The following is a 13,226-nucleotide window of genomic DNA, read 5'->3' as shown; positions in this document are numbered from 1 at the left end:
GGCTGTTGAAAGTGAAACTGCCAATCAGAGCGATTTGTAATATTTCACCTAAAAAACTGGTGAAATATTACAATCCAGCCATGGCCGATGCTGCAATATCATCGGCCATGGCTGGAAACACTTATGTGCACCCACCCCACCCCCCCGATCGCCCCCCCAGCCCCCCGATCTGTGGTCCGCTCCCCTCCGTCCTGTGCTCCGCTCCCCCGTCCTCCTGTCCGCTTCCCCGTGCACCAATCACACCCCCTGTGCTGCAATCAAACCCCCCCGCACTCCGATCCCCCCCCCCGCACACAGCGACCCCCCCCCCGTGCTCCGATCCACCCCCCCCGCACAGCGATCCCTCACCCCGTGCTCCAATCCTTCCCCGTGCTCCAATCCTCCCTCCCGTGTTCCGATCCAACCCCCCCATGATCCGATCCACCCCCCCTGTGCTCCGACGCCCCCCCCGTGCCCTGATCTCCCCCCCCTTATACTTACCTGGCCGCCCGAGGTCCGTCCGTCTTCTTTCCTGGGCGCCGCCATCTTCCAAAATGGCGGGCGCATGTGCAGTGCGCCCGCCGAATCTGCCGGCCGGCAGATTCGTTCCAGAGTGAATTTTGATCACTGAGATATATCCTATCTCAGTGATCAAAATAAAAAAAATAGTAAATGACCCCCCCCTTTGTCACCCCCATAGATAGGGACAATAAAAAAAAGTAAAGAATTTTTTTTTTTTCACTAAGGTTGGGGTAAGAACTAGGGTTAGGGTTAGGGGTAGGGTTAGGGTTAGGGGTAGGGTTAGGGTTAGGGTTAGGGGTAGGGTTAGGGTTAGGGGTAGGGTTAGGGGTAGGGGTAGGGTTAGGGCTAGGGTTAGGGGTAGGGGTAGGGTTAGGGCTAGGGTTAGGGCTAGGGTTAGGGTTTCGGTATCTGCACACGTATTCTGGTCCTATGCGGATTTTTCCGCAGCGGATTTGAAAAATCCACAGTGCTAAACCGCTGCCGATTTATCGTGGATTTACCGCGGTTTTTCTGCGCATTTCACTGCGGTTTTACAACTGCGATTTTCTATTGGAGCAGTTCTAAAACCGCTGCGGAATCCGCAGAAAGAAGTGACATGCTGCGGAATGTAAACCGCTGCGTTTCCGTGCAGTTTTTCCGCAGCATGTGTACAGCGATTTTTGGTTCCCATAGGTTCACATTGAACTGTAAACTCATGGGAAACTGCTGCGGATCCGCAGCGTTTTCCGCAGCGTGTGCACATACCTTTAGAATTAGGCTATGTGCACACGGTGCGGATTGGCCGCTGCGGATCCGCAGCAGTGTTCCATCGGGTTTACAGTACCATGTAAACATATGGAAAACCAAATCCGCTGTGCCCATGGTGCAGAAAATACCGCGCGGGAACGCTGCGTTGTATTTTCCGCAGCATGCCAATTCTTTGTGCGGATTCCGCAGCGTTTTACACCTGTTCCTCAATAGGAATCCACAGGTGAAATCCGCACAAAAAACACTGGAAATCCACGGTAAATCCACAGGTAAAACGCAGTGCCTTTTACCCGCGGATTTTTCAAAAATGATGCTGAAAAATCTCATACGAATCCGCAACGTTGGCACATAGCCTTAGAGTTGGGTTGGAATTAGGGTTGTCGTTAGGGTTAGGGGTGTGTTGGGGTTAGGGTTGTGGTTAGGGGTGTGTTGGGGTTAGGGTTGTGATTAGGGTTACGGCTACAGTTGGGATAAGGGTTAGGGGTGTGTTGGAGGTAGAATTGAGGGGTTTCCACTGTTTAGGCACTTCAGGGGGTCTCCAAAAGCAACATGGCGCCACCATTGATTCCAGCCAATCTTGTATTCAAAAATTCAAATGGTGCTCCCTCACTTCCGAACCCCGACGTGTGCCCAAACAGTGGTTTACCCCCACATATGGGGTACCAGCATACTCAGGACAAACTGCGCAACAATTACTGGGGTCCAATTTCTCCTGTTACCCTTGAGAAAATAAAAAATTGCTTGCTAAAACATCATTTTTGAGGAAAGAAAAATGATTTTTTATTTTCACGGCTCTGCGTTATAAACTTCTGTAAAGCACTTGGGGGTTGAAAGTGCTCACCACACATCTAGATAAGTTCCTTTGGGGGTCTAGTTTCCAAAATGGGGTCACTTGTGGGGGGTTTCTACTGTTTAGGCACACCAGGGGCTCTGCAAACGCAATGTGACGCCCGCAGACCATTCCATCAAAGTCTGCATTTCAAAAGTCACTACTTCCCTTCTGAGCCCCCACGTGTGCCCAAACAGTGGTTTACCCCCACACATGGGGTATCAGCGTACTCAGGAGAAACTGGACAACAACTTTTGTGGTCCAATTTCTCCTGTAACCCTTGGGAAAATAAAAAATTCTGGGCTAAAAAATTATTTTTGAGGAAAGAAAACGTATTTATTATTTTCACGGCTCTGCGTTATAAACTTCTGTAAAGCACTTGGGGGTTGAAAGTGCTCACCACACATCTAGATAAGTTCCTTTGGGGGTCTAGTTTCCAAAATGGGGTCACTTGTGGGGGGTTTCTACTGTTTAGGCACACCAGGGGCTCTGCAAACGCAATGTGACGCCCGCAGACCATTCCATCAAAGTCTGCATTTCAAAAGTCACTACTTCCCTTCTGAGCCCCCACGTGTGCCCAAACAGTGGTTTACCCCCACACATGGGGTATCAGCGTACTCAGGAGAAACTGGACAACAACTTTTGTGGTCCAATTTCTCCTGTAACCCTTGGGAAAATAAAAAATTCTGGGCTAAAAAATTATTTTTGAGGAAAGAAAACGTATTTATTATTTTCAATGCTCTGTGTTATGAACTTCTGTGAAGCACTTGGGGGTTCAAAGTGCTCACCTCACATCTAGATAAGTTCCTTTCGGGGTCTAGTTTCCAAAATGGGGTCACTTGTGGGGGGTTTCTACTGTTTAGCCACATCAGGGGCTCTGCAAACGCAACGTGACGCCCGCAGAGCATTCCATCAAAGTCTGCATTTCAAAACGTCACTACTTCACTTCCGAGCCCCAGCATGTGCCTAAACAGTGGTTTACCCCCACATATGGGGTATCAGCGTACTCAGGAGAAACTGGACAACAACTTTTGGGGTCAAATTTCTCCTGTTATCCTTGGGAAAATAAAAAATTGCGGGCTAAAATTCATTTTTGAGAAAATAATTTTTTTTTTTTATTTTCATGGCTCTGCGTTATAAACTTCTGTGAAGCACTTGAGGGTTCAAAGTGCTCACTACACATCTAGATTAGTTCCTTTGGGGGTCTAGTTTCCAAAATGGGGTAATTTGTGGGGGATCTCCAATGTTTAGGCACACAGGGGCTCTCCAAACGCGACATGGTGTCCGCTAATGATTGGAGATAATTTTCCATTTAAAAAGCCAAATGGCGTGCCTTCCCTTCTGAGCCCTGCCGTGCGCCCAAACAGTGGTTTACCCCCACATATGGGGTATCTGCATACTCAGGACAAACTGGACAACAACATTTGTGGTCCAATTTCTCCTATTACCATTGGCAAAATAGGAAATTCCAGGCTAAAAAATCATTTTTGAGAAAAGAAAAATTATTTTTTATTTTCATGGCTCTGCATTATAAACTTCTGTGAAGCACCTGGGGGTTTAAAGTGCTCAGTATGCATCTAGATAAGTTCCTTGGGGGGTCTAGTTTCCAAAATGGGGTCACTTGTGGGGGAGCTCCATTGCATAGGCACACAGGGGCTCTCCAAATGCGACATGGTGTCCGCTAACAATTGGAGCTAATTTTCCATTCAAAAAGTTAAAAGGCGCGCCTTCCCTTCCGAGCCCTGCCGTGTGCCCAAACAGTGGTTTACCCCCACATATGAGGTATCGGCGTACTCGGGAGAAATTGCTCAACAAATTTTAGGATCCATTTTATCCTATTGCCCATGTGAAAATGAAAAAATTGAGGCGAAAATAAATTTTTTGTGAAAAAAAAGTACTTTTTCATTTTTACGGATCAATTTGTGAAGCACCTGAGGGTTTAAAGTGCTCACTAGGCATCTAGATAAGTTCCTTGGGGGGTCCAGTTTCCAAAATGGGGTCACTTGTGGGGGAGCTCCAATGTTTAAGCACACAGGGTCTCTCCAAACGCGACATGGTGTCCGCTATCGATGGAGATAATTTTTCATTCAAAAAGTCAAATGGCGCTCCTTCCCTTCCGAGCCTTACCATGTGCCCAAACAGTAGTTTACCCCCACATGTGAAGTATCGGTGTACTCAGGAGAAATTGCCAAACAAATTTTAGGATCCATTTTATCCTGTTGTCCATGTGAAAATGAAAAAATTGAGGCTAAAAGAATTTTTTTGTGAAAAAAAAGTACTTTTTCATTTTTACGGATCAATTTGTGAAGCACCTGGGGGTTTAAAGGGCTCACTATGCATCTAGATAAGTTCCTTGGGGCGTCTAGTTTCCAAAATGGGGTCACTTGTGGGGGAGCTCCAATTTTTAGGCACACGGGGGCTCTCCAAATGTGACATGGTGTCCGCTAAAGAGTGCAGCCAATTTTTCATTCAAAAAGTCAAATGGCGCTCCTTCCCTTCCAAGCCCTGCCGTGCGCCCAAACAGTGGTTTACCCCCACATATGAGGTATCAGCGTACTCAGGACAAATTGGACAACAACGTACGTGGTTCAGTTTCTCCTTTTACCATTGGGAAAATAAAAAAATTGTTGCTGAAAAATCATTTTTGTGACTAAAAAGTTAAATGTTCATTTTTTCCTTCCATGTTGCTTCTGCTGCTGTGAAGCACCTGAAGGGTTAATAAACTTCTTGAATGTGGTTTTGTGCACCTTGAGGGGTGCAGTTTTTAGAATGGTGTCACTTTTGGGTATTTTCAGCCATATAGACCCCTCAAACTGACTTCAAATGTGAGGTGGTCCCTAAAAAAAATGGTTTTGTAAATTTCGTTGTAAAAATGAGAAATCGCTGGTCAAATTTTAACCCTTATAACTTCCTAGCAAAAAAAAATTTTGTTTCCAAAATTGTGCTGATGTAAAGTAGACGTGTGGGAAATGTTATTTATTAACTATTTTGTGTCACATAACTCTCTGGTTTAACAGAATAAAAATTCAAAATGTGAAAATTGCGAAATTTTCAAAATTTTCGCCAAATTTCCGTTTTTATCACAAATAAACACAGAATTTATTGACCTAAATTTACCACTAACATGAAGCCCAATATGTCACGAAAAAACAATCTCAGAACCGCTAGGATCCATTGAAGCGTTCCTGAGTTATTACCTCATGAAGGGACACTGGTCAGAATTGCAAAAAACGGCAAGGTCTTTAAGGTCAAAATAGGCTGGGTCATGAAGGGGTTAATCTGAGCTGGCTGATACAGTTAACTGTTGTGAATTCTGTGGCTGAATTCATTCCTGTGGTCACAAGTGGTACTGCAGCTTCTGAGCTTCCTCCCTCAGGTGTTCTGGTGAGCTCGTTAACTGCTTCATTACTTAACTCCGCCTGATGCTGCTATCCTTGCTCCTTGTCAATGTTTCAGTGTTGGATCTGAGCTTCTCCTGATTGTTCCTGTGACCTGCTGCTCTGTATAGCTAAGTGCTTTTTGCTTTTTTGTTGCCTTTTTTCTGTCCAGCTTGTCTTTTGTTTTGCTGGAAGCTCTGAGACGCAAAGGGTGTACCGCCGTGCCGTTAGTTCGGCACGGTGGGTTTTTTTTGCCCCCTTTGCGTGGTTTTGCTTTAGGGTTTTTGGTAGACTGCAAAGTTCGCTTTACTGTCCTCGCTCTGTCCTAGAATATCGGGCCCCACTTTGCTGAATCTATTTCATCCCTACGTTTTGTCTTTTCATCTTACTCACAGTCATTATATGTGGGGGGCTGCCTTTTCCTTTGGGGAATTTCTCTGGGGCAAGTCAGGCCTATTTTTCTATCTTCAGGCTAGCTAGTTTCTTAGGCTGTGCCGAGTTGCCTAGGTAGTTGTTAGGCGCAATCCACAGCCGCTTTTAGTTGTGTTTAGGATAGGATCAGGTGTGCAGTCTACAGAGTTTCCACGTCTCAGAGCTCGTTCTTGTATTTTTGGGTATTTGTCAGATCACTGTGTGCGCTCTGATCGCTAAGCACACTGTGTTTCTGGATTGCCTTCATAACACCTGTCATTAGCAAACATAACAGTTAATCCTGTCTAGGCTAAACTGCCCAAGAGGGTTTTGCTTTCAGATAACATACATTACACATTTAAACACTTGGGGGGTCAGAGAATAGAGCACCCTCTCCAACACTCCTACAACTGTGCTTTTCTTCTAATGATAGGTACAAATTGCAGTTAGGAACAGTTAGGATATCCACCTGAATAAGACGGCGCACGCCATTGAAACGCGTTGTGGTTTTACCCTAACTGGTGTCTGTGATCTCCTTCTGCGCTCCTGAGACCAGCTATTCTGTTCCTGTTGCAAATCAAGGAGGGTAAGGCAGTGCAAGGCATTAAAAACTGAAGAAGAGAGATAGACACTTCTTCAATTTTCAATGCCCTGCTTCGCCCTACTCTCCTCTCCTCTCTTATTTCCATATAGAAAGCAAGATTTCTCAACTATAGAGCAATGATTTGGGACGAAAGAGATGATGCTTTAACTTTTTAACCTTGACCAAAAAAAACACGAACACTTATTGTCACACTAAATTGCTACTGACAGGTTTTAGCTTACATCTTGAAATTGCTTGACTCCTACCTTTAACCCGTTTTTGATGTGTGATGCACGTTTCACACAGCCGGAATCTGCATGTAACAGAACCAATCAGAACTAGGTTACACTCACCACTGTTAACCCTTTAATGTCTACATCAGAGATTGATTCAAGATGCATCATTTGGACACCCATATGACCAGCACAATGTGATTATGTTGCGCCGAAGGGTCTCATGGCAGCCAAAAGCCTAATGAAAGCCCCACTGGCTGTCATGTCAATATTCCCGTGAACCCAATGCTGGGTTTTATAGGAAACTGGAGATTATTTATTTTGTATTTTTGCCATACTCCTTCCATATTTGGATGATGGATTGAATAGTGCTCTGTGACATGTTCAGAGCTTGGGCTATTTTTTTTATTATCTAAGGCTAGATTCACATTATGTTATGTGAACCCGTTTAACGGACTACGTTACACCGCGTTATGTTGCGGTGTAACGTAGTCCGTTAACGCCGCCATTGTTTGTAATGGCGAACGCATGGCTAGCGCACGCCCACATTGGGCGTGTGCTAGCGATGTGCCGTCATTTGAGTGACGGACCGCGAACGCTGCTTGCAGCATTCGCGGTCCGTTCCTCGCTAGCACAGATCGGACATCTGCGCTAGCGGGATCGGCAAACGCGATCCCTTTTGGGACATTGCGTTAGCGCAGTCCGTAGCACTATGCGCTAAACGGACTGCCCTAACGCAATGTGACCCTAGCCTAACCCTGCTTATTTCTGACCTCCTTAACTGTCTGGTGTGTTCCTTAGTTTTCTTGATGCTGTTTGATCCCTAATGTTCTCAAACAGACCTCTGAGTCCTTCACTGAACAGCTTTAGGCTTTGCTCACAAGTAGCGTTTTTGCTGCGTTTTTTTTTTCTGCAGGCAAAACCTGCTTGAAGCTGCTACAAAAAAGCAGGTATTGCTGCTTTTTTGCTGTGTTTTTGTTGTCTCTTGTGTGTGCAGATAAAGTTTAGTGCCCCCCAAAATATCATGACGCAACTTCCTAAAGGTTTTTTGCCGCAAAAACGCAGCAAAACCTGATACATGCATTTTTTGCTGCATTTTTGCACTTACCCATGATTTCCTATGGGTGAAAAAAAACACAGAAAGAACGTTTTCCAAATCAGTCTGAAAAATAAAACCAATGTGTGTGCATGAGATTTCTGAAATCTCATTGGATTGCAGATTCTGTAAAACACAGCTTAAAATTTGCAAAAAGAAGCGCAGCAAAAACGCAAAATGTGAACATAGCTGTAGTTATACTGAGCATAAATAACACATATTTGGACTCAAATTTACTAATTATGTGACTTCTGGAGGCAATTGATTACTAGAGATTTTATTTAGGTGTATCAGACTACAGGGAGCTGAATACAAATGGTTGTCACAATTTTCATATTTATATTTTTAAAATAAGTAGAGAACCATGTGTCATTTCCTTTACACTTCACAAATACTTGCTACATTGTGTTGGTAACTAGTGTTACATGTCAAAATGTGGAAAAGTTACCTGTATTATTGCAAGGTGAATGATTTCCATTGTCACTGGTTCGTTAGTTTGATACTGAGAAAAGCATGGATGAAAATGGCTGAAAAATAATTAATAACACCAATGTAATAGTAAACATTATAACCTATGTATTTTGTTTGTATAGTTGTGGCAGCAAATGATCTCAAGTGGCAGACCTCAGGAATTTTCCGTCCCTTCATTGAGGTTAATATGATTGGGCCAAATCTGAGTGACAAGAAGAGAAAGTTTACAACGAAATCCAAGAATAATAGCTGGGCCCCAAAATACAATGAGAGCTTCCAATTGTGAGTATGCACACAAAACAGTGGAAAATTGAAAGGAGAATAATTATTTGTATGTGTGTAATTAATGTAAGGTTAATAAAATAGTACTGGTGAAGAGACACAAGTTCATATAATACATTCTAATGTCATGGCTCATTTAGACATGCATATTTTTTGTCCTGTCCATCTCCTTAACGGATAGCATGCAAACAGCAGTCAAATTAGGTAGTTAGCATCAATTTAATGGTTTACGTGTAAAAAAATTGTAGCGTACATGACTTAGATTTGTTTTCTAAATCAGACTCGAACACTGAAACTCAATAGGTGCTTTAAAAAATGGATGACACATAGACACAGTCCATTTGGCATTCGTTTTTACTTATCCACTCCAATTGGTTACATACAGTAGGTAAGTGTATTTCGACATTTATTATTTTTTTAATTGCTGATTTAGAAAAAGAGATGCCATACAGATGACAATTCCAATGAAAAATGTACTAGCTTTCATACACACACACTTAAATCTGGTGTTAGGCTTACTTAGTGAGGTGGATTCACAAATCTGCCAGTCCGGATAGATATATGGACCCATGGCATAGCAGGCTGAGAGGTACATGGAACTATAAGCATCTGGACAAACGGCTATCCTCGAATGTTGGAAGGCATTCAAACAAGTGCGGTAGGACACACTGGAAGCCATAGAACCAGGAGGATAGATGAAGAGGAAAACAGCAGGTATAAAGCAGCACTCAGATGTAGATAGGAAAATACGCAGCAAATCTTAATGTAATGGAAACATACTCTAACAACAGTTTGTGATGCTTATAGAAAATGATCGGTTAACCAGGTGCAGCTAGTACGTTATCGAATCCACAGAACATTACAATGCAATGAGAACTGCCTTTAAGAACAGTTAGTGATGCTTACAGCAAATGATGGGTTAACCAGCAGCAGATGGTATGTAATGTGAACAGACTCTAATAACAGATTGTGCTATTCACGAGATTTTTGCCCATTCCTCAAGGCAAAACTGCTCCAGCGCCTTCATGTTAGATGGTTTCCTTTGGTGAACAGCAATCTTCAAGTCTGACCACAAATTCTCAATTGGATTAAAATCTGGGCTCTGACTAGGCCACTCCAAAAACCTGTTTCCCCGTAAACCACTTGAGTGTTGCTTTAGCAGTATGCTTTGGGTCATGGTCCTGTTGGAAGGTGAACCTCTGTCCCAGTTTCAAATCACTGACAGACTGAAATAGGTTTTCCTCAATTTCGCTTCATTCATCTTTGCCCTTGACTCGGACCATTTTCCCTGTCCCTGCTGCTGAAAAACATCCCCACAGCATGATGCTGCCACCACCATGTTGTAGTGTGGGAATTGTGTTCTTGGAGTGATGAGCTGTGTTTGTTTGGTACCAGAAATAACGTTTACTTTGGTGGCCAAAAAGTTCAATTTTTGTCTCATCTGATTTGTGACTTGTACTATTCAAATACTTTGTCCCTGACTTCTTTGGAGGTCTTCTTGTTGTTGTTTGGTTAGTGGTGCCTGTTGCTTAAAGGGGTACTCAGTGTAGATAAAAAAAATTGTACTGCTCTTGCACTCATACACTATAAAGATGAGATTCCCAGTGCACATTAATTATCTTTATAAACCTTGTAATTCCGTGTGACAGCAGCTGCTCCTCACTGCTCCCCCCTCCTGTCTGGAACATTCCATCACACACCAGTGCACAGCTACTTCTCTGTGAGGAACAGCCAGTTTGTTGATAATAGTAGGGAGCATGGCATGTTTCGGGCTGTTCCTAGCTGCCCGTCCCCGATTTCTATGCAGTGCTTTCAGTGCTTCTGCAATACAGAATATAATACACTCCCCATAGTCCTTCATATGGTATAATACTTTCCATAGTCCTCCATATAGTATAATACACTCCCCATAGTCCTCCGTATGGTATAATACACTTCCCATAGTCCTTCATTTGGTATAATACACTCCCGATAGTCCTCCATATGGTATAATACACTCCCCACAGTCCTCTATATAGTATAATACATTCCCCATTGTCCTCCATAGTATAAGTGTGCCCGGGACACAGCATGGTGCACGATGAAGTGATGTCATTGCGCACCCACAGTGTCAGAGGCAGAGGGGAATGATGGGGAGTGAGCGTCAGCTGACACTCTCCTCCATATTCCTTTCAGCTGTATCGGCATCTATGATGCTGACACAGTTGAATGTGGCATGTGTGTGGGGGGGGGGGGGGGGGGGTGCACTGACAATTTTCAGTTATTCGATCCCATAAATTTAATTTATGCCTAGATTTTCCTCACTTCATTTCACCAGTTTAGACTATTTAGTGGTAAAAAAACAAAGGGGTGAATACTTTCACAAGTCACTGTAAGCTATAAGCACTGACCAGCCTCACCTCTGACCCATGCTATGTATACTTTCAGGTGTTCCCGTTACTATATGCGTTAGGTAGGCGCCCATTTTCTACAGTGTCTGGAGCATTTATACTGCATAAATGTATATTGCCACAGATAGCATTATTAACTCCATATAAGTAAGCATTGAAAGGAGAACCCCTTGTTTTAATTCTAGTTTTATTGGTTAGATAATGGTTCAAATAGAAGAGACATTTTTTTCTGTTAATGTTGTAATCATTTATTTTTCTATTCTTAAACACTTCTCTGGGGTACAACAAATGGAATAAAATTGGCAGAGACCCAAGAAGTGACAGGGAGGCTGCACACAGGCGTTGTGTGTGTCGCTTTCCTGCATTTTCTTGGCATCCAGCAGTACAGTAGATTTGATTGCTATTTTTAGGAAAGGGTAGTCAGTTGCATAAAAAATGAAAACACCAAATCAAAAGAAAAAATTGTAAAGTAAAAACATAAAAACTTTTTTTTTTTTTTTTTAAATTCAGGTGATGATTCTCTACAAAATCTTTCTTTTGCTAATCGGTACAAGGAGATGGACACGACTTAAATAAAATCATAATAAATCATAATCAAATCAAATGAATTGAAGCCTATTATTGACGTATATTATCATAAATGAATATTATATTGTGTTTTTGTATCTCCTTAGCACGCTAGGCAATGAAAATGGCCCCGAGTGCTATGAACTGCAGGTTTGTGTGAAAGATTACTGCTTTGCTCGAGAGGACCGGACGGTCGGCACAGCTGTTATGCAGCTAAAGGATCTGGCACAAAGGGGCAGTTGTGCCTGCTGGTTGCCTCTTGGCCGGCGCATTCATATGGATGAAACAGGACTGACCATTTTGAGGATCTTGTCCCAGCGCAACAATGACGAGGTCGCCAAAGAGTTTGTGAAACTGAAATCTGACACTCGCTCTCCTGAAGAAGGCAGCTAGAGTGCAGGACCGTTTACACCTCCATTACACGGATACAAAGATGACCCTTCGTCACTGCCTTGCACCCCAGGCCCAGACTGTAAATAGTTTGAATACATTGTGAAATCCACTTTCCACCATGTCATTGCCAGCAGTGCTCCCTGGGTTCTGCTTATTGCTCGCTGGTGGCTTGCTGGCAGTGACATGGGTAAAGTGTACATGAAAACACACACCAAGGGCTGCGTTCGTATGTGCCATTGTGTTAATGTTCTCCCTGCCGGACCACATAAGCACAGTTGTTAGGGGGGCTTTGCTATTGTCCTGCATTAAACTGCTGGGCAGTTAATAGCACCCTAGCAGTTGGAGGATTGCCTGTTTAAGAGACCATGTTTCCCTACAAATGAAAAAAATGGACACATCCCCTCCTTTGACCTGTCTGTTAAAGTTGCCTGCACCCCAACTGCTGTGTTTCTAGGATCTTCCTGTACCAGTGTCTTATTCTGTGCAATGGTGCTGCATGGGTATTATTTTTCCAAGAAACAGCCCCCTTCTTCACCCCAAACCTCTTAGTATATGCCAGTCACCACATGCCTGTTGCAATGCCTTGAATTGGACAGTCACCCACTTGCACGGTGCAGCAAAACAAAAAGGACACTGCCAGCTGCTTCGCACTTCTGTCCTTTCCTCAAACTGCCTAAATTATCTAGCAAAAATGGGATTACAAATCCCCAATTCCATTCAGGGCAGGACAGCAAAAGCATCCTAACCCCCGCCCTCACATGAATACCGCACAAGGACTAAAACGCCAACATAAGAAAAAAAAAAGTGTGGCACGCTGTTTTGGGGAGAGGTGCCGCAGTTATCCCACGTCCTTATTTACCTGCCCAAAATGTATAGAAAGTTCCTTTTCCTTTACCTCCCTCTTGGGTGCATGTGAAGAAGTTTTGCACTAACTTGGACATTTTGGTCTCTGTAAAAATATTTTATTATAACAGCCATTAAATACAAATAAGAAAGACAATGTGTGTTTGATTATTGGTATGATCGGTCATTCAAACCAATGTTGGTCTATTCTGATAAATGCAGAATTCATACTTAAAGTGGCGTTTCATTCATTTAGTTAATTCATTATCTTTATTTATCAAATCGGTGACCACATAATGTTCTATTCATACACTGAGCTTGATAATAAAAGAGAATACGTTGTGGTGGCAACAATAAGCAAGATATTATTTGACTATATGTATATGCTGAGGATTTGGAGCTCTAAAGCAGAAAAACACAAATTTGTACCTGTTTAAGTAAAAAAAAAATAGTGGATATTAATTTAAAATGGATTTTCTAATTAAAGAAATGTATTTTATTTG

The 13,226-nt window shown here is 43.0% G+C and overlaps 1 protein-coding gene across 1 annotated transcript in view; it reads left to right on the top strand.

The window, feature by feature from the left end:
• UNC13A (unc-13 homolog A) overlaps positions 1 to 12,859 on the top strand; it is a 381,474-nt gene extending 368,615 nt beyond the window's left edge. Inside the window, exons 42-43 of the mRNA XM_069741790.1 lie at positions 8,371 to 8,530; positions 11,595 to 12,859. Of these exons, the coding sequence (XP_069597891.1) occupies positions 8,371 to 8,530; positions 11,595 to 11,880 (446 nt within the window). The 3' untranslated portion in view covers positions 11,881 to 12,859. The remainder of the gene's footprint in view (positions 1 to 8,370; positions 8,531 to 11,594) is intronic.
• Positions 12,860 to 13,226: the final 367 nt, after the last annotated feature.

Source organism: Ranitomeya imitator, chromosome 1, assembly GCF_032444005.1.
Source record: "Ranitomeya imitator isolate aRanImi1 chromosome 1, aRanImi1.pri, whole genome shotgun sequence".
Taxonomy (NCBI): Eukaryota; Metazoa; Chordata; class Amphibia; order Anura; family Dendrobatidae; genus Ranitomeya; species Ranitomeya imitator.
The sequence above is the reverse complement of the archived record's forward strand: the minus strand, read 5'-3'. Positions and strand labels throughout refer to the sequence as shown.